Source organism: Kryptolebias marmoratus, linkage group LG21, assembly GCF_001649575.2.
Source record: "Kryptolebias marmoratus isolate JLee-2015 linkage group LG21, ASM164957v2, whole genome shotgun sequence".
Lineage (NCBI taxonomy): Eukaryota > Metazoa > Chordata > Actinopteri > Cyprinodontiformes > Rivulidae > Kryptolebias > Kryptolebias marmoratus.
In genome coordinates, this window is record NC_051450.1 from 10,400,630 (window position 1) to 10,421,742 (window position 21,113).

The 21,113-nt window shown below is 36.8% G+C and overlaps 1 protein-coding gene across 6 annotated transcripts in view; it reads right to left on the bottom strand.

Moving 5' to 3' along the window:
• LOC108234705 (dipeptidyl aminopeptidase-like protein 6) overlaps nt 1-21,113 on the bottom strand; it is a 225,726-nt gene that overhangs the window by 44,101 nt on the left and 160,512 nt on the right. For all 6 annotated transcript variants that reach the window (XM_025005488.2, XM_037973277.1, XM_037973278.1 and 3 more), the window contains 2 exons: nt 10,704-10,818; nt 2,815-2,913 (listed from right to left, as the gene is read on the bottom strand). In XM_025005488.2, coding sequence (XP_024861256.1) covers nt 2,815-2,913; nt 10,704-10,818 — 214 coding nt within the window. The remainder of the gene's footprint in view (nt 1-2,814; nt 2,914-10,703; nt 10,819-21,113) is intronic.

Here is a 21,113-nt window from a genome sequence, read left to right on the forward strand (position 1 = left end):
AAGTGCAAAGTTGATTCAATTTTTAACAATCATAATTATCTTACAGAACCCAACTCTTTGTTTACAGTCAGAAAGACACTTGTAATCACCGTTGGAGCTTTACATAGACTCCGAGAAACAGATGCTTGCTTCCAGATGTGAACAGTACAGCCACAGTTTGTGATATTCATCGCTGCTCAGTCGAGCATAACCGATTTGTTTACAACCTCTGGGTCACAGCTAGTAACGACAACAAATCAGCCACATGAGAGGCAACTCCTCGTGAAGCACACATGGGGAACCGCAGCTTCAAATTTATTCAGCCTGTCATCTCAGATCAAGAGAAATGGCGTTGTCTTCCTGTCACTAATTTCATAAATATGAAGTTTCATATTTCAAATTACAATCGCAGAAGGAAGGGGGGGTTGCATTTTCAGCATCTGAAGGAACATCTGAACAGCTGCATCCTCTCTCACAGCCATCTTAGACGTGCTGATTTTGAGACACGAGAGAGGACCACATACGCCTCATAAATCTTTCAGCTGTACTGATACCTTCATTTTAAAGTTGTGCTCGCTTTTGTCAATGTCACACAGAGAACTCAAGATGAAGCTGATGCAAAATAAACATTTTCTTAATAGCTTTCTGCAGTGCTGTGAGTGTTTCTGCTGTCACCGTCTTCAAAACAAGCATCTAAAATTAGTGGTGATGAGTTTGAATAACAGCGACTCACACAAATATAGGAAAAATTAGGGAAATAGATGCAGGTAATCAAGTAGCGACTGAAGCATGTGGGAGAAATTGTTTGGAGCAATGTAAGACACAAAATATTCATGTGCTTATAGCAATGATTACTTAGGTAAATGTGAAATTTGCTTGTGTGTATATATATTTATTTGCAAAGCTCTATTGGTATTATGTTTGAAAGGTTACCTAATTATTCCAACATACATTTAATCAAAATGACACCAAACACAAACCAATATTGGACAATTCTCTTAAATGCTTCCTTCACATAAGCTGTATCAATGTGATTCTCAACACAGTGACATGGACCATATTTGGCAAATGAGCTCATCCCATCATCAACATATCAGGTAATTAATAAATTACACACAACCTACAAGAATCAATTGTAGCCATGGTCAGAATGGGTTAAAGATGACAGTGGTTTAATCAATCAAGTGCCAAGAGTAAAATACTGAAAGGGCAGAGTGTGCAGCTGAGGCTCAAATGCATCAGTGTGTCAATGTAGGAACTGTAGGGGTATCATATTTCACATTATTCTACTATAATTCAAAGTAAAGTCAGAACATAAACTCAATTAAAAACACATTTCCAACAATAAAGCATCATGACAAGTGCTATCTATTTATGCAACAGAAATTTAAATACATTACAGGATCAGCCATAAATATCTGAAACAAGGCTAATCAATGGCTGCCCCTTAAAATATCTGCTTAGAAAAATTCTGGACCTTAAACACATTTTGTCAGTGATTCTTGCCGTATAGTTTTGTCTTGTCACATCACAGTATGTTCAGCTTTGTCGTTGCTACTGCAGATTGTCTGAATTAGCTCACAAATTAGGTCTGACCTGTTAGTACCTAAACAATAAGCTCAAAGTCATTCAGAAGAGGGAGCTGATGGCACTTGAGCAAGATTTTTCTTTTGATTTTTTTTAAAGTGTCTTTCATAATGGCACATTATATTATTTTCTATCTGTTAAAAGCATGTCGCAAGTAACTCTTCAGTCATAGATGAAACGACTTGCCTGCCGGGTGTCAGTTTACATCACGTATTGATGTACGGTGACTCATCCTGTGTTTATCCTTCATGTTCTCTAATGAAGATGCAGTTGTGACCCAAGACACCCCAGAAAGACATTTGGGGGAAAAGAAATAAGGCTGGATTCACAGAGCCAACACAACGTGTGTGTTACATGTTCGGAGGGCTATAATTTTCATTTTGGCTTCTGTGTTCCTGAATTGAAGCGTACATGCCAGCTGCATGTCACATGCTTGTTAGCTCCAGCTTAAACCGCTGCCGTTTTGTGCCAGCTCGAATTCCGAGTAGTGCCTATTCTTCCAGGCGAGGGTTAAGCATCAGGAATGTGATTCTTAGAAAATTACACAAATGAACCATTTGCTGATCATCTTATTAGGAGTATGTACTACTTATTTAGATGAATTTGTTTTAGCAACTGCATGTGACTAGCAAAAAGTTACAAATAGCTAATAGTTACTTTTCAAATTATTTCACCCAAGCATGACAATCAACTCCTCACAAAAACACACACATACAAAAAAAGGAAGTATTTATGAAAGTTAGCAAAGTATCATTGTGTAAAAAACTGAGCTGGTAGTAGATGAACTGCAGCAGCGCCAAAACAGAAGGCTTGGCAGTGAAAATATGCATACTGTATGCAGCTGCCTTGCATAGAAGTACAACATAATATTTAATTACAAATTATGTGAAAGAAGCAGGGTTTGATGTTATTTTTCCCTTCTACGCCCCTGTCTAACTTCATTAGAAAAAGGACCAGATGAATTGGTTTGCTGTTAATGTCCATGATACATTCTTTTGGTAACATTCAACAGACTGAATCATCTTGATGTATGGTGTAGGACAACCTTTTTTTTCCATTTGGCCCTTTAGTATTTACTTGTCTCAAGGTCTCTGCACAGCCCTTTTCAAAGCAAGGCTACAGCAACGTACTCATCAATATGGGAATCAAAAGTAAGATAATCTAAAGCAGAATCTTGTTCTCTGATAGAAATGTAGGAGTTCCAACATCAGTGGATAGAGGAGTCTCAGGTTTGTGAAGAAAACTCACTGCTTATCCACTTGGCGTTTGAGTCATGGACCTTGAAGTCTTTTCGGAAGAGGTCTCCAACCGTCACCTTGCCCTTCAGAGCCAGACGGTCGTCTTCACCTGCCAGGAAAACAAACATACTGTTACTAAACATGAATTCATACATGCTTGCCAGTGTGGTCACAACAAACACCTTAGCACATATTTATCTTAGAGCGAGCAGACCAGTTTAAAAAAACAAAAAAGTAAAGTATGTTTCTCACTGCAACTCATTATCATTCCTGACTCATTACACAATGGAAGTCATGTTTTAACCCAATGGGTGCTCTTTTTTAGTGCCATTTTACAAGATGCAGGGGAGTAATCTACATAAGTATTCAGACCAACAAAAGTAGGATTTGAAGGATTATTCTCACATTTTTGTTCAACATTTTTATCAATCATGAAATAAGAGTGGAAACATAAAGCTAGAACGGTCTGGAATGGAAAAGTAATTTGGTTCCTTTACAATAACGTTGAAGAGCTGTGTAAAAGAGGTTGATGACAAGTGGTCAATGAAGGCAAATAAAAAGTTTGAGTCTAATCTCCTTTTAAATGGAAACCTCCTTTCATCATTCTGATGGCAACAGAAAGTGTTATTGTCTGAATCAACACCCTGAGACTTTTCCATAAAAAAGTTGCAGTGTCAGTTTTTGCTAAATTGGAATCTGTGACATAAAATACGGTTTATCCCCGTTATTTTATTATTATTTATTTAAATCTATTTCTATATATTTTAAGCCACATTTCAATGCATTCATAAAACAGATGTAATTGGGTCAATTTGGGGCTAGTACTGAGAAAAAAAAACAAAAAAAAAACAGGCATTGTTAACAAGTAGATAATTTGGTACAGAAGTATTGATTTGGTACATTAAGATCAGCAAATTGTTTCCAGAGTATGTGGGTTTGGTTTGTTTGTGAAAAAATGCATCATGGGAAATAAGTCAGTACACCCTCTGTCAGTTCTAGAGTTTTACACATCAGTACATAACAAAAACAATTTGGCCCTTATCAGTTTCCAAAATTATTTATAACTAACCTCACATGTACACAACACACAGCAGATTTCACCAATATTTATTTAACAAAAAACAAAGCCAAAATATAAAAGTGTGTGAAAAATTAAGTGATTCAGTAGCTTATATAACCACCTTCAGCCGTGATGACTCTCAGTAGTAATTTTCGGTATGACTTTATCAGTTATTCACATGGCTGTGGAGAAATTTTTGTCCACTCTTTACAAAATTGCTTCAGGTTATTGAGGTTTGCAGATATTTGTTTCTGCACAGCTCTCTCAAGGTCCCACCACAACATTTCAAATAGGTTGAGGTCTGGACTTCATAAAATCACCACCCCTCCATTACTGTGATTGACAACTGATATGAAGTGTTTGTGTTGGTATACTGTGTTTGGTTTTCAACAAACATGGTGGTGAGCATTATGGCTATACATCTATCCATTGGTTTTATCCGTCCAAAGGGCATTGTTCCAGTAGTCTTGGGGTTCATTTCGACGCAACTTAAAAAAAAATAACAAAAAAACTGCCATGTTCTTTTTAGAAAGAAAAGGCTTTCTCCTGATAACTTTTACCAACAAGCCATACTTGTTCAGTCATTTTCTAATTGTTCAGTCTTGAACTTTACTATTTAACATGATAACCAAGGCCTGTAGATTCTCAGATGGAGTTTTTGAGTTTTGTGCAATTTCTTTGAGCACTGCATTCCTTACTTGGGGTAAAATTGCTGAAATGCCCACTCCTGAGAAGACTGACAACTGTCCTAATTGATTTGTGAATAATCTTTTTCAGTGTATAATGACAGATTCCAAATAATTTGGAAACAACATTTAACCCTCTTCAGATTGATGAAAAACAAAAGGTTTCTTCTTTAAAGGTCAATGTTACCGTCTTCCTTCTTTGGTTTTAACACCATACCAGCAAACTGCCATAATCCCTGCTGTTACAGATGTGCTCCCACTGATGATGATCAGGTAATCAAGTGCATTTGATCAGCAGCATATGGCTGCTGCTTTCCCTCCTAAGTCCAATGGAGGTGGTAGACTTAGTATTTCACGTTTTCTAATTTGGCTTTGTTTTTTTTTTTAATAAAAGAAAATAAAAAAAAAAATCACATGTTGTGTTGTGTGTTTTTGTACACTTTAGGTTAGATTTAAATAACTGTATAATCTGTTAAAGATCAGACCATTATAATATGTCCTGATGATATGTAAAGCTCCAGACTTGACAAAGGGTGTACTGCCCTTTTTTATGGCTAAAAATGTTTCAAATACTATATTTCTCAAAGAAAGCCTGGAAGGGATTTACATATTTCTCCCTCTACATTGTATAATCCTTTTATGTTTATGAGACTGTATCACTGCCTTTGGTAATTGTCATTTACACCTCTGTGAGAACAGCTTTATTGCAAGTAAGTACGTTGAAATTTAAAGCTATGTTTGCTTCTTACAAGAAAACATTTTTATCAAAAATGCTCACGTATATTGAGTCCAAGTGAAAAACTTCAGTTCTTGCAAACATTCAAACAAACAAACAAACAAAATAAATAAAAAAATAAATAACAGAAAATGAAGCAATTACTGTCATTGGTGCAATTCTTAGATTGCCACAGAATGAGCATTTCAACAGTGTTCTACAGTTCTATCAAGAATAAACTTTATTGAATTTCACACTTTTTTAAAATAAATCAAAAGTCTTGAAGCCACACATCATGGGAATTTAGGGCTTGAAACAAAAGCTATTTTTCTAAGGCAAGGCAGATGTGACATAGATGCATCTTTTAAAGTTTTTTTTTTCTTTTTTTTTGCGGTGATGGGGTGAAACAAAAAATAAAAGTAGATTTGTATTCAAAAAGGACGCAAAGATAAGAATGATTTTTCTTTTAGTTTTGACAACAAAAGCTGAGAATCCATAAGTTCCTTTTGTCACACTTTTATCTCCCAATGCATTCTAACAACTTTTTCCTGCAGGCTGTTCACCTTTCAAAGAATGAAAATCTTATCAGAGAAAAAAAAGACAAAAAAAAGCCACACAAGAGTAAAATAACAAAGGCAGAGCATCGCAACTCCCTCAGGCTTTTGATAAAACAAGTGTGGCTTCTGATTGTCAGCACATATTTACAGCAGATGCCTCCTGCAATTCATTTCAGCTTAATTTCATCCATCAATGCTCATCATATCATCTCCATTTCTCCTCCGTGCTGTGGGAAGATAAAAAACTGAAAGGCAACACAATGTTGCACTTCTTTGTTTAGACTGAGTGTGTCTCACCCTAAAGTTTTATACTGCTAAGTTTAAGTCGAAAGAATTGCAGAAAATAATTAGAAAACAGTTTGATAGAATTGTGTTCATTTTTTGATGTTTGATCTCACTAATAATGAAGTTTATATTATATATTTATTTATATAAACATAGCACAAAAAGAAAGGATGTTTGTGCTTGGTTGGTTAAATCTGCTTCTTGGCAATAAATAAATCTTATACCATTGGAAAGCCTGTTTGCCAAGCTGTTGCGGCTGTGTACGGTCCTTTCACATGCTACTGAGGCCCCTGTTTGTTAAATGAATAAATGTTTAATGTCTATGCCATTTTCTCATTCTTTTTTCGAACTTCAATCACCAATAAAGTAAATGACACCACATAAGAGTCTATAGCAGAATGAGTTGTTTGGCATTGGCAGAGAAGATTTGGCAAGTTTTCATGGGCACAACCCACACACTCAATTGTGCTGCTCAACCCAGAAATACTTTTTCCTAACAAATGTGGCACCATTTACGGGGATTAAAAAAACAAACTGGCTTTCCAATGGTATAATACTTACTGCCAAGAAGCATTGTTCCAACAAAGAAATAATCAATTAAACACCAACTTTCTTACTTTTTGTGCTAAATTTCCATTCCAAACTGAATTTTAATAAAGTGAGGAGAATATTTTATGAAATGATGGATATTTGACAGACAAAGCTAAAAGCTGTGAGGCACTGAAGCAATAGAACGCATTTGAATAATGAAATCAATAAACCAGCTAATAAGCCACAACATATTTATCTGCCATTTGCTGCAAGATACAGTTTAATAAAAAACAAAACCACACCAAACAAAAAACAATGCACTCTATATTGTGCTGGATCAGCCACCACAACCTTAAACAGTTTGAATACCATAATGAGATTATGTGGGAACAAACACTTAAAAGGAGGTTAGAATAGGTGCATTAAGCCATCTGTGAATCTGTCGTTTAACCATCCATCGAAGGCAGCATCAGCAGCTCGGCACTATCTTTGATTTAAGTCTGCAGCATCCACGATTTGAGTAAGTGAAGTGTGGTTTTCAGTCAGCAAATGCAACCTTTCAGAGAAAAAAAAAATCTAGCCAATTTCCCATCATGGCTCTACCACCATCATGTCCAAATGTGGACTTCGTCAACGATCAGATCAAATAAACATTCAGTTAGTTATACTTTCAGGAAATGCTGCAGCTAATATCATGTCCACCTACACAATCAAAAAACAAATTTGAGTGTTGATCTAATAAACATGCTCAGGAGTGTATAAAATGATGCTGAATGGAACTGAGTGAAGTTTCAGGTTGCGTGTAAGATTTGATATGAGGCTCGAATTCATGCAATAATCTTTCTGACTGCTCACTTTCAACCACAACACATGAACATAGAGTCTAATCCTTTCACCATTTCAGTGAGCTGCACTCCTCTGCCAGTCAGAATAACAAACATTTGTCCCAGCTGTGCCAAAAATAGAGCAAGTTCTTAGTTACAGAAGTTGAAGATTGTCAGAGGAGGAAAAGAGGAAGAAGAAAGAGTTCAAAACACTATGTGTGTGTGTGTGTCAAATGTGTCTCTGTGTGAAAGAGAACAAAGTGGTTGTCAGGTGCACTTAGAAACTAGCTGGCTAACCTGTACAAGGAACATCCATCAACTTAGCCTCTTAACTGAGTGGAAACAACTCCTCAGACAAGCTGAACCACAACAATTTGCTGCTCAGAATAGGCCGCTGTTGTTGCTAAAACGTTTCTCCTTCGAGTGTAATTGGCGCAAACCAGATGTACTAAATACCTGAGAAACAAATGACATTTTCTATTCTCTGAATTGCATGTCTCGATAAGAAAAACAAATGCATATACTTTTTTTTTGTTGTTTTTAAGTACAGTAGGTAGAATAAATTGCGTAAGGAGAGTAATCAATGATTGATGTGGAGCATTCACTCCTAATATTTTGTGTGACCACCCTTTGCCTTCAAAATCAATTCTTTAAAGACATATTTAGGTGCAGTTTTTTGAAGGAAATCATTAGGTAGATTGTTCCAAACATCTTTTAGATCTAACCACATATATTCTCTAAATGTTTCAGGCACAAATCCTTCTCCTTCATGAAACCCTAGACACCATTTCCAGAACTCCTTGTTGTTCTCCACTCTGAAGACAACTCTTATTGGCATTGGCTGTGTGTTTGGGTTCATTGGCCAGCTGCAGAACAAACCTGGGACCAGTTAGATTCTTCCCTGATTGTATTACGTGATAGATAAGTACCTGCTTGTATTTCTTAGCGTAGAAGACATCATTAATCCTGACTTAACCTCCAAATCCATTTACAGAAATGCAACACAGATTTGCTGGGAACCTCCCCTACGCTTCATTACTGCACCAGTCTCCAGCCAGATATTTCCAATATTGACTCATCAGTTCAGAGCACCTGCTGCCATTTTTTTGGGTGCCCACGTTTTTATGTTTTCATGCATAGTTGAGTTGCTTAGCCTTAGTTACAAGCCTGAGCTTTGGCATTTTGGCTGCAATTTTTCTACTAAGTCCACTAATGATCAAACTTCTCCAGACAGTGGATGGGTGTACCTCAGTCCCACAGGGTCCTGCCAGTTTTGAGCTGAAATCACTGATAAATGTCTTCTGATTTCACAGAGAAATAAGCACAACGAGTCTCATTTAAAGCATACAGTTCTTTAATTATTTATTTATTTTTTATTTGTTTGTTTTGTTTTCTCTCACCAATTACTGAATTACCAGTACGGTCCTCAACTTTGACAGCATTTTTGTACTTTTTCAAATGAGATTCAAGAGTACATCTTAAAACCCCAGCCTGTTTTGCAATCTTTGCCTTGGAGAAAACTTGCTGATGTCTTAAAACTAATTTTTGTTTTGCTGCTGTGCTCAGTCTTGCCATATTTGGTAGCAAAGTTTGGCTGTTCCTCATCCAGTTCCAGTTTAGGCCTCCTACAGAGCTGTTTCTGTTTCACTTTGTGACTGTTTCAAACTACATTTGAAAATGATGATCATTAGCACCTGGTTGGTGTAATTGGCTTAATCATTCATCTGATTAAAACCTTGCAAAATCCCTGACATTGTGCAATATTAGTTTTTTTTGTTAGGTCTATATATTTTGTAAAAAAAAAAGAAAAATCAACAATTACAAACCATTCTTACATTACATTTTTTGACACCAACCAAAAACTACTGTAATAGTTTTGTTGTCTTTTTTTCCCCCAAAAGTGCCCACCTAATTGTTTTAAACATTTTAAGGATAACTTTCTTCAACACTGTGAGCAAAAAAAAAAAAAAAGACCTTATAAAACTTAGTAGAATTCAGGGATTCAATTAGCAGCTCATCCCAAACACGATAACCCCAAGCAGGAATAAAATAAAAAAAAGTTTCTGCACTAACAAACCAATGTCCTTGCGGAATGATTTATGGAGTCACAGCATCCTCAGGCTCTACTTTATTGCTCCATACACCTAATTAAATCCCATCAACTTTCAGAACCAAATTTGACAAGGCCAGCACATTTATTAAAACTCATAACCCTTTCAAAAAACAACAAAAAAATCCTTTCACTGGAGAGTCGCTTTGAGGTTTAACAGGCTAAAAGATCCAGTTTGTGTGAATACGTGGAGTGGAAACAGTATTTCTGTTTGAACAAACAAAGGAGAAGCAGGGGACAAAAAAAACAAGGTAAAGGAATGTGATATCCCCTGCCTGGTCTTCACTTTTGGCCCAACTTCCTCTGTTTTGTCTTGTTTCAGTTCATCAGCAATATTTCAGAACAAAACCAGGTTGAAGCCAGTAAATGACATAAGGTCTTAGTTTCACTCTGCTTATATTTTTAAACGTTCCCACATCGATTAACATTTATACACACGGGGAAAAAGAAACTGAGCTCTTTCTCTAGTCAGTGACCCTGCTTTCTCACCACCCTTTCAACATTTTAGGAAACATTACCTGCAATTTTCTGAGACAGAGCATCATAAACAAGGACGCGTTGTTGTTATAAATTAATTATAGTGTGCACATACTGACAGCTATATTAACTGATTCCACTGTGGCAGTGCATAAAACCATTTCAAGGAGCTTTATGAGCCTGAATGCAAACAGATGGTCTACTGATTAAACCTGAAAAAGAAAGGAAGCCTGAAGGTCAGTCACAAATGAAACTTGGATGCTTTCAAACAACTACGTGAAATGAAGACGACTAAAAAATGTAACCAAGTGAAGAAGGCACATGAGGGACTTGTTTATGAAGAAAGTAATGTCCCACAAGCTGTTTTCAATGAGGTTTACTGACCTTAGCCAAATTTGTTAAAGTAAGAGTGCCCACTTGGATGTGAAGAGTGATATTAGGGCAACAGTCCAAACACCAAACACTATACTGGTGCCTGGGCCACACAAGGACAGAGATACACTGACACTCGCACTTTGTTCTTTGCGTTGTTTGTGGGGAGATTGATTGTGAACTCTAATGGGCATGTCTGTGCATAACAATAGCTGTGTAAACAGAGCAACGTGAAGTGTATGCAGTGGTGGTCCCCTCCCCCTCCTGTCCTCCGCCGTGTACCTGGTGTCAACAGGATGACGGAGGTGACTATCAGCGAGCAGATGACCAGAATGACAAGGAGGGCGATCGCTATTCCCTTCCAGTTCCTCTGCGGAGGGTTGCTGCCCACCAGCTCCTGCCGAGATGACAGAGAAGAGGAATAAAACGGTCAGTGGAAATATGATCGGCAGAGAGAATCAGAATTTACACAGAGCGGACGAGGGCAAAGCGAATGAGGAAAAATAATATGAGAGAGGTGCAAAAGACAAGTCAAAAATCTGGATGAGTGGGGGGCACAAATGGAATGCTCGTAGGAAGAAAAGAGGGGGTGTCAGTCAAGGACGAACATGAGTCAGAGTCGCAGCTTCTCAAGGAGACGCGATAGTGGCAGCAACAGCAGCAGCAGAAGCAGGCAAAGGAGGGGGAGAATTCTTAATGAGCGAAGGATCAGCACCCATCATGCACAAACGAATGTGACAGATAAAAATGGAGCTCACGACACGGTGGTGAATTGCACGCTTAACGACAGTGCAGAGAGAAGCTTTGGGGCTGGCAAAACGGTTCGGGGTAATGAGCAACCTTGAGACATATATATATAGATTTGTTTTTTCTGTCTGACCTACAAATCCACAGAGAAATAAACTTATTCAAGCATCACTATAAGGTATATAATGTAGGTATAGTTTGGAGAATGCAAGTTCAGCTGTTTTGTTTATGTCTGAAACAAACAAAAAAAAGTGCAAAATAATGGAAAACAGATTTGACACTTGGCAATGCACAGCAGGTGGTTCAGGGAACGATTAAATGAGCGGAAGATTTGCACAATATATTACAGGAACAACTACAGACCAGTCAGCAGCTTTAGACAAGTCGAAATAGCCTCCGAACATCTAGTCAGGAGCAGTTGGGTTTCAGCTTCATCTTAGTTACTGGAAGTTCTGCATCATATCTCATCTTAAGATAAATCCCAGCAATCATTTTTTTTAAAATAAATTAAATTAAGCAGTCTAAACGTTTAAAAAGGATTTATAGGGAGAAAATATAATATACCTTTTGGATAAGAATACAACAAAAAACATTGTGCATAAATGCTAGCGTCATGGTTTTATGAACTCTAAGTGATTAAGTATCAGGCAAATGGACTTCCTGGCTAGAAGAACTTTCACCTCTGATCTACAAAAAAAATATTTGGTTCAGATGATGGATTGGAGGTTTCAAGTCTATAAACTGAAAAATTCCAGTCTATCATCAAAACTTAAGAAGCTTTCTAAAGAAGAGGTGAGACATCTTTAAGGGATGAAGTCCGGCTGTCTTCTGTTCAACCACTCTTTATGTGAGGACTTAAATTAACTCTTAAGCATAAATGTACTTTATGTACACAGCCAATGTACTTAAGCAAATTAAGTAACTGCAGGAAAAAAATAAAGCAGGAATGTGTAATTTTTAAAACCAAGCAGCCCTGAAAGTGTCCTCATCAGACCGAATGGTCTGACAAACAAGTATCATAGGGAACCAATCATAACCAAGAGGGTACAAAAAAGGGTCCATAGAACAAACTGTTAGTGGAGGATTAATCAATTTCTAATGTATTTATAAAAGGATAAAACAGGGAAGCAGAGCACATACTTTGGGGACCTATGACTGCAGTGTTAATGAATACATACTGGGGCTTTAATGAAGCCGAATAGCTGAGGTAAGAAACAAACCTTTTAGTGACCTCTTTCCCACCGTAATTGAAAACAGCCAAGGAAATCATTAGCCTGCAGATAAGAGCAATCAGGTCCATTTACCCGACTGTCCATTACCCACATTTATTAAAACCAAGAACAGGTTCATTAGGTGGATGGTTATTTGATGGTGAACAACAAGGACACCTCAAGCAGCCACAAGAAGTAAAAAAAAAAAAAAAAGTTTTTGAGACTTAGACTCTCTTAAGTGTTGTTTTACATGTAAATGTCAGGTCTGTTGGTTATAGAATGCAGATATTATTCAATCAATAAGCTCATTATGCAGATAGGAGAAATAACGCTGAATCTTTTTGACCACAAAGTTATCATTATTATTTCATTCTTCTGCATAGGAACTTAGTACTTTCCTAAATAATTAAATGATGTGTTTAGTAATTTCTTTCACTTTCTTAGAAAAGCCTAACCAGCAGGATAAAATGTAGCCATTTCTTTTTTATTTTCTTTTATAATTCCCAACCTCTACCTGCTGTTAGTTTGAGAAACTTGTTAAGATGACATAACAGTTTCTGTACCAACTTTTATGGTGCCTGTAACTATCCTCTCTTGGTTTTATTGTAAAGAGATGCATTTCTTAATAATAAAAAGAGAATTAAAGGGACAGTTTAGTTTTGTTGCGGTGTGATTAAGTGAAGTACTTATGAGAAGTCTTTAACCTGCAGTAGATAGAAACGAAAATGATAGTTTGGAGAATCAGGCAGAAATTCTCATGAGGGAATCAATGCTGACAAACCCAGTTAAGTGTACTGAAGCTAGTATCTATAATCAGGGCGTAGTATTTGTTTTAAACTCAAAACTCTTTAAAACACTATTCTTTTATCCAACATCCTAAAGAAATATTAATGAACAAGGGAAATAAACAATGCTTCTTAGTTTTAAGATAAATAATTTAATGTTTCTAGCAAAAATGATACAAGTGTATCCTGTTAATTTTCCTCAGATTCTTTTATTTTTATTTTGGCTCATAGTTTCACTTCTAACAATAAGCAATTTACAAACAACTTTTACTCATGTACGCTTCATCTGTAAGAGATACTACGAAAGCCTTGTGACCACTTTAGCTCATCTAGCCTTCAGAGAAGTAATAGATGCAAAACTGTAGGGTAATTATTCATGGGAAAGCATAAAGATTGTAACCATAAAACAGAATAAAACAACAGTGCCTTCCTGTGCACAACCTTGAACATTATACTGGTAATGTACATAAAAAGTATATAATATAATCTGACAAGAGATTTTAAGCTCTAGTCATAAACATGTATTCCATTTGCAGTGTGTTAAAAACATGCACTGATCAGAAAAATACTGTACTTTGAGCTCTTGAAGTTTTAGCAGCAGCTCAGTTTCTGCTTTTTTAAAATTTTGGCATTAGAGGATCAAATGACATGTGGCAAGGTGACAGCAAATGCCTCACACACTCGCAGGAAAACGGATGGATGTTACTAAACAGAGAATTCCCCCATGAGTCAATCATACTGTGACTGCTTATGCTTATCAGCCACTGCAACAGAAACTTCAGAGGACATATTTAACTCCACTGAGCCAAATCTTGGGTACATCCGAGGGTGATTGGCGCAAATGAATCCAAGAAAGTTATCTACAAACGTAAATAAAAATATGCCAAGTCATGAGTTCAGTTATGTTTGATGTTCACAGTGTTGTGCTGACAGTCTGCAATGTGATTTAATTTGCTTTAAATATGAAAACTAAAATCTGAGCTATCTGACAGCAATAAAATATAGTAGAATATAAGCTCCAGTAAATAATTCTGGATTGTTTGTGTGTAATACATGGGAGGGGGAAAATGATGGAGAAAAAAAAAAGTAAAATTAGTTTAATCTAGAATAACAACTAATACAATCTGCAGTCAAGAAATGTAAAGCAAACATGACAGATAGATAAATCTGTATCATACGCACAAGAGATTTTAGATGTGCCTTGCTGAGCAATAACTATTTATTAAATGTTCTTTGCAAATGGCTGTGATGCTGATTCTGAGTAATCATCTTAAATTGAAATTTTTGTCTGTGTGTGAACGTTTGCGTTTTCAGAACTTGAGAATGTAGAGCTGCTGAAACTAAAGCTGTGAGGGTGAAACCATGAGTCACAGAAAGTGACAAAGTGTTTAAGGCTCTTGTAAACATCCATGCAAATGTAAATCTTGCAAATACATACATGGATCATGAATCATCACTTCTGCTTAGAGAAGAAACAAATATCAAATATCCAAAATCTTGTCCATGCAAAACAGCACCTTTACAATAAATCTACTCAGATTTCCCGAGCATAACCAGAGGATCTCATTAAAACGTAACTGTGCCCTTTCAACTTCCATAGCCAGAGATAAGCAGTCTGTAAGTTTGTAGCTTCACTAATTAAAAATAAAGTTCAGCAGATGGCCAATTAGGAGTAAACAAACTACCAAATCTGTGTTAAATTTGTTAATATTTGTTACTGATGAATCAACAGATCTATGTAGGTCAACATACTTATGAGAAACTGTGGTTACTGCAAATTGTTAAAACAAAAATTAGTGGCAGCATTTGTGCTGTTTGAACTGGAAACATTTGGGGATAAAGCATGCTGATAACTGGACCACACATGACAAAACCAACAAGAGAACAGAAAAAAAAAAAAAAACCTTGCCCAAAATGTGTGTCACTTCTTTGTTAATCCCGATCTCTGGAGGGCTAATCACTATACTCAGTCTGTCTTTAGAGCACAGACAGGCCGAAAACCTTGCCTAACCTTCCCAATCCTGCCTCTGTGATCTATAATTACAATAATGACTGGACTAATTAGCACGACCCGATGTGCCGGAGTAATGCAGAGGTGATTACAAGGAGCAGGCGGAAAGGAGACAGACGAGGTGTAAAAATGAGCAGCGCATCAGATCTCACAGGAACGGTGAATAAATAAAATGTTGGGAAGCTGCGGGAGAGTTCTCTGACAGGGAGGCTTGAAGCGTGACCAAAACATGACAGAGAGGGTGCAAGAGTCTAAGACGTTGTGAATATGGCCCCCAGACTTGAATAAAAACAAGGTCCCAGTGTGTTCCAGTTCTTAGTAACTGTCATTGTGCAAATCTGCAGAGCATGCACACATTATTGGTGTTTATTCAACCCACAGGGTGTAAGACATGACACCGTGACCAGGGTTCTTCAGAGGAGAAACAAGTTCTGATCGGCTACAGAACCCAACTCCAGGTCAGAACACTTAAAAAGACAAAACAAGATTCATCACCTGTTTTCCAACAAATGGTCAACTTCATATTTAGAGTTGGTAAGTTTTCGGTCAAGAAGACTCAACGACCGTAATCAACCTTGATTTGTAACAAAATATTTGCAAATACGAGCATTTTCTTTTTCAAAATATAGGAGAAAAAAGCAAAGTATTTAATAACTTTGATTTTTCATCCATGTGGTTCTCAAACTGTTTCACTGCATACGTGCCCATGACAAAACAAAAAATAGCAATAGCAATGCGTAAAACAGCTAGGGACTATAAGAGTACACACTAGGTACACATCTGACACTTATCGGGCATGTACCTGGTATGTACTAGACTGTATTATGTGTTACTATCAAACAAACATAAAGGGTACTCTAAAATATGTCCTTAAGCAAAAATTTGGAAATCCATTGGCAAGGGGTAAATAATTTGATAGCAAAAACTGTTCAGGTTTTATGATCTGCATTCCAAGTAATGTTGATTACATACATCTGAAGTCATGGAAAGGGGAAAACATGAAGCACATTAGTTCAAATAGAATCCCCAAACCATCAACTGACTTTATTCTAACAGAAAAATATATATCACCGCTGAAATGAAAGGGCTCATCTACAGTAAAAGACTAAATACAAACTATCCATCATGTATCTACTGGCTACACTGAAAGTTTAGAAATATTAACCTTTAACCTTAGAGGCATGTGAATGATACCATTTCAAAAAGGATCTCAGAGTGTCTTATATCAAGCTGAAAACGCAATGAATGGTTTGCTTAAAAATGTCAAGTCTTGAACAGTTCTGTTCAAAGCAAGTTTAACAATCAAAGCATTTCTTGGGTCAGATTAGAGTTCAGAGCTCAATGCCACGCTTGCAATAGAACACATTCACCATCTGAAGAATAGGGGGTAAAACCTCTGTAGCACAGGTGTGCTTATGGAAATGAACACATTGTTGCAAGCATTTGGAGGTCAGATGTAATACAGATATGAATCAGTATTGGATTGACTTGTAATTGGATTACATTGGGATGAATTGGATAGTGTAATCTGGTTTGAATTAGATCTGCTATGGTCATATCTCACTGGGCTGCAACTGTCAGAGACTAGTTGGAAATGCAAACCTGTGAGATAACTGTAAGAAGATAGGTGAATTTTGGAGTCTTACTGAATTCTGTGTTTGTGACCAATGAGCCATGCAGATGAAAATCATGGCTTATTGTCATATGCATGGCTTACAAATTTGTATTCAAGGTTATGTATAGTACTTTGTTGCCCAGCTCCACCCACATTATACTTGCTTCAGCTGGGTTTGTACTTGGCTGCCACCCCCCATGTTTTTGATATAATCTACTGGATCTACACTTTTACTTTGCAGATAGGCAGGTCTGGACAAGATTTTCAATTAATATTATTATTGATAATTAGTATAGATTTTAGACCTGGACATCGAAAGTTTTCTGTGCGAGGAGAACTCCCGTTCAGGTGCCAAAACACAGCTCTGGTCCTGAGATCAGTTTGAGACAACTCTGGTTATTTTGAGAAAAACTTGTCGCACTAAGTTTTGAACATAGGAGACAAGATTGTGCGACACACGCAACAATTCCAGACACTGTGGAGACTTCCTCTTAAATGCAGTTTTCCAACCAGTTGACAGCAGTCACAGCCCACTAAGGCACTACATTTAGGTTATTTTGTAATTCCACTTAGATGACTTCTGTTGTAAAATGAAGCTATTTTGCATCTGATCTGAACTGACTCTAGTAGAAACTTAAATAATAAAATTTGAGTTATGACTCCAAATGTGCCGGTCAAGTTCTATCACACCAATCTCATCACAATATGTTGATGTTAGAATAGAAAAAGGGCTTTCCCCAAAGTGTTCCCACAAAGTCGGATGCAGAACATTGTCTAAAATGTCTTGGGACGCTGATGCATTAAAATGGCCCATCACTGGAGTTAGGTGCTTAGACCAAACCATGACTGCGACTAGAACTAACAGGTGGGGCCATATACTTTTGCCCATATACAGTAGTGTACATATGTTTCTATACTATAAATCAAATTAACTTTTAAAGACACCACCTCTACATTTGGCCACAACCTGAAGGGATTTTGCTGAAACCTGTAGAATCTATATAATTCTGTCTGCAGCAAACAAAGACCTGTGTACTTTTCTGCAAACATCCAAAGAGTGCAGCAGGAGAATGCATCGAGTCAGTCAGCAGAGATTTAGCCAGAGGATGAGTTCCTCACTCACTGACACTTTGACAGAGCCAACATGGCACCTGCTGTTCACACACACGCTGCCAACTAAGTCGATGAAACTGGGCACAGACTCTTCAACAACAGATCCAACTCATAAAAAAATGAGAACAATGTCTCTCAGCTTGCTGAGGGTTGATGTACACTGATGCAGCTAGTAGCAAAAGACGAAGACAATGACTGTTGGGACGCATTCATTATTAAGTGTTTAGTTCATAGGAAGAAAAGGAATTCTAAAAAAACCCTGAAAATTTTAAAGTAGATTAGAATAGACATTGTAGATGCACCTGTTTAGATATTTTAATATAATAAATGAAAAAATGCTTTCCACTAGATTAGGGATATTGTTTAATTGCAAGGTTTGCCATTTATTTGCAATTATAGTAATTTATTTGATAAATACCTACTGCTTGAGGCTATTCAATTTTTGCAGTTCCTCTGCTTGTGCAGTCCTGAGCTTATTCACATAAACACCAAGTTTAGGTGTCATTCCATTGCTTTGCTGAGATGTGATTTCAACCTAACACTGAGGGCTTTAGAGTCTCCGCTTCCTTCATCCTCTTTAAACAGACTGTATTTTTGCAAAACCATGAACAGATTAATCTCAACTTCAAATCATTTTCCATTGTTTAAGCAGTTTTATGCAAAGATAGACCTTCTCGGACACCTTTGTCAATCAGACTTTTCATCTTTCAAAAAAAAAAAAAAGGAAAATCCCACTATTTTCTTTGCAAGTCAAACAGTGTCAGTGCTATGCAAAGACATCCAAATCAGTTCAGCCTTGCCACGCTCATACATGCGGGTGCAACACTCAGGTTTTAAATAGACAAGCTGACTTGTTTGTTTCTCACGACAGAAGAGATGATTTCCAACTGGCCGGCATGTGTGTGCGTGCGCTTGTTGCTCTCAGCTCCGTCCAACTAATTTGTTTGATTTGAGTATGAATCTTTTCCAGTCCATTAGAGAGACGCTGGGAGGGCACCACTGCCAGCTGACCTCTCTCTGCAGAGCGCACAAAATCACATCTGAGGGAAAATAACAGAATCACAACTGCTGCTGGAAAAGTCTATATAGTCTATATATATATATATATATAGACTATATAGATATTAAACAGAATGACTTCAACAATGTAAAAAGTTTGAGAAAAAACCTTTAACAGTCTGCATGTCTACTAAGCAATTCATTAACTGATTATACATTGACATTAAATATGGTTTTGAGGCTCCTACAGCTTAATACTATTTATTATGCAAGTCCATATTCTGCAGAAGCAATTAATCCCATCTACTCTGTTTTGTTATCACTATGGAAACAGTAAGAATAAACAGGGCATTTATCCCTATGGCTATAGCCCCCTTGCATGGTAAACACTTAATGACATGGCTAAGCAAGTGACGAGGCACACGTGTAGGGGAAAAGCGTTCGCAGCTTGCCTCTCATGCATATTGTATGAGGGCAAATATCAATTTGTCAGTCTCAACACGCAGTTTCTTCTTATGAAAACAAAAAACAATACGGACTGCAGTCAGAGTTTCCAGCCGTTTCGTCACTTTTCCCGCGGCTGGGTGCGTCTCCACTTGTGTCAAGGGAGGCAAATTGTACCCAGAAATGTTTCTGTGGTTCTTTGGAGCAAAAGAGCTACGTACTCTCATCTCTTCATTTAAGGAAAGATTTTGAGTCGTTCCCTAGTTTATTTACAATGTATGGTTGATATTCTCCAGACTTGTTAGATTTTTTAAAAGGATATTCTTGCAAAACACAAAGAAATGATAATTATCTGGCCTTGCACAGCAATTAACTTGTTGCTCTGTGTGTTTTTCTGATCACAAAATATCTTATGAACCACACAATAAATTTAAATGACACTTTTAGAAAGTCACTGAATGAATGTCTACAACCAATTACATTTTAAAGTCAACACAATTCAAGATGGCCACCAAGCCAATTGACCAAACACAAAAAAAATACTATAACACAATCAGTTTTACAGATATTGAGCTAAAACTTAGTGTGGTAGTTGCTGAGAGTCATTCCAAACACATGCCCCATGTGCTACCAGATTACTCAATATCAGGCATAAGATTAATTTGAAGATTTGAGGAAAAACAGCCACATGACACATTTTTCAACATAAGATAATCTTAATTAAAAACAACAGGATGAAAGGCAGCAAACTGATATGCATTCCTATAAAGAATGCTAGGCCTTTTATAATTATTAGCTTTGGTAAATAAAAGACTTAGTCATTCACATATTGTCAATAAAAAAACATTAAAATCTGTGAAAATACATTCAGCCTGAATAATTATAAAAGCATAAAATCAATCAACTTTTGCTATTTTTTGACAAATTAACAATTGAATTAATTTTTTTTATGGCTATTTGTAATTTTAAATCATATTTTTTCAAATTAGAGATCACAGACAAAAAGCTGAAAACTGGTTGGTCACATGTTTGAATATTTTGTTGCTTCTGCTTTTAATTAAAATCTTACTAAAACAAACATGTCAAGACTATGTTTATGAAAATCTTTATTTCTCACCTCTGTTGTAAATAAAACCTTAAAAAAAAGTTTGAAAAGTTACATACTCAGTTCTTGTTGGCCATGACTGCCATTGATCCCTCCCCCCCCCTTCAGCATCTTTTTTTTTAAATCCCAAGCTCCACATCAAACAAAACATAACAAACAAACAAACAAAAAAACAGATTTGTGTCACTGAGATTTTGACTTTCAAAGGGAGAAGCGGTCTGAAAGTGATAAGCATGCGTGCCTTGCATAGGGTCCTAATGGGTTTATGAGAAATGCTTATTCAAAAGCAGCGACTGAAACTTTACAGCATATCATTTGTTCAGTATTTGAAGCCACACTTGTGTGCAAACGATATGTACTGACTCCATTCACAAGCCTCTCCCCTGTGATTTAAATTGGATCTATATGGATCACCGGTGACAAACTCTACAATAAGCTGTGTAGGTTAAGTCAATATCACTGCCTCCACAGTGTTTCCATCCCAGTACGCTTCAGAGAGCAAATCTCAAGTGTTAAATTACACATATGCACTGTATCAACAAATCACCTACCGGCTAATGTTTGCACGAGTTACCACTGTGAAGAATATAAGTCAAATGGATTTATCATAAAGCAGCCATTAATTCATACTAACACAGGATGGAGTCACAGCTGATGGTTCT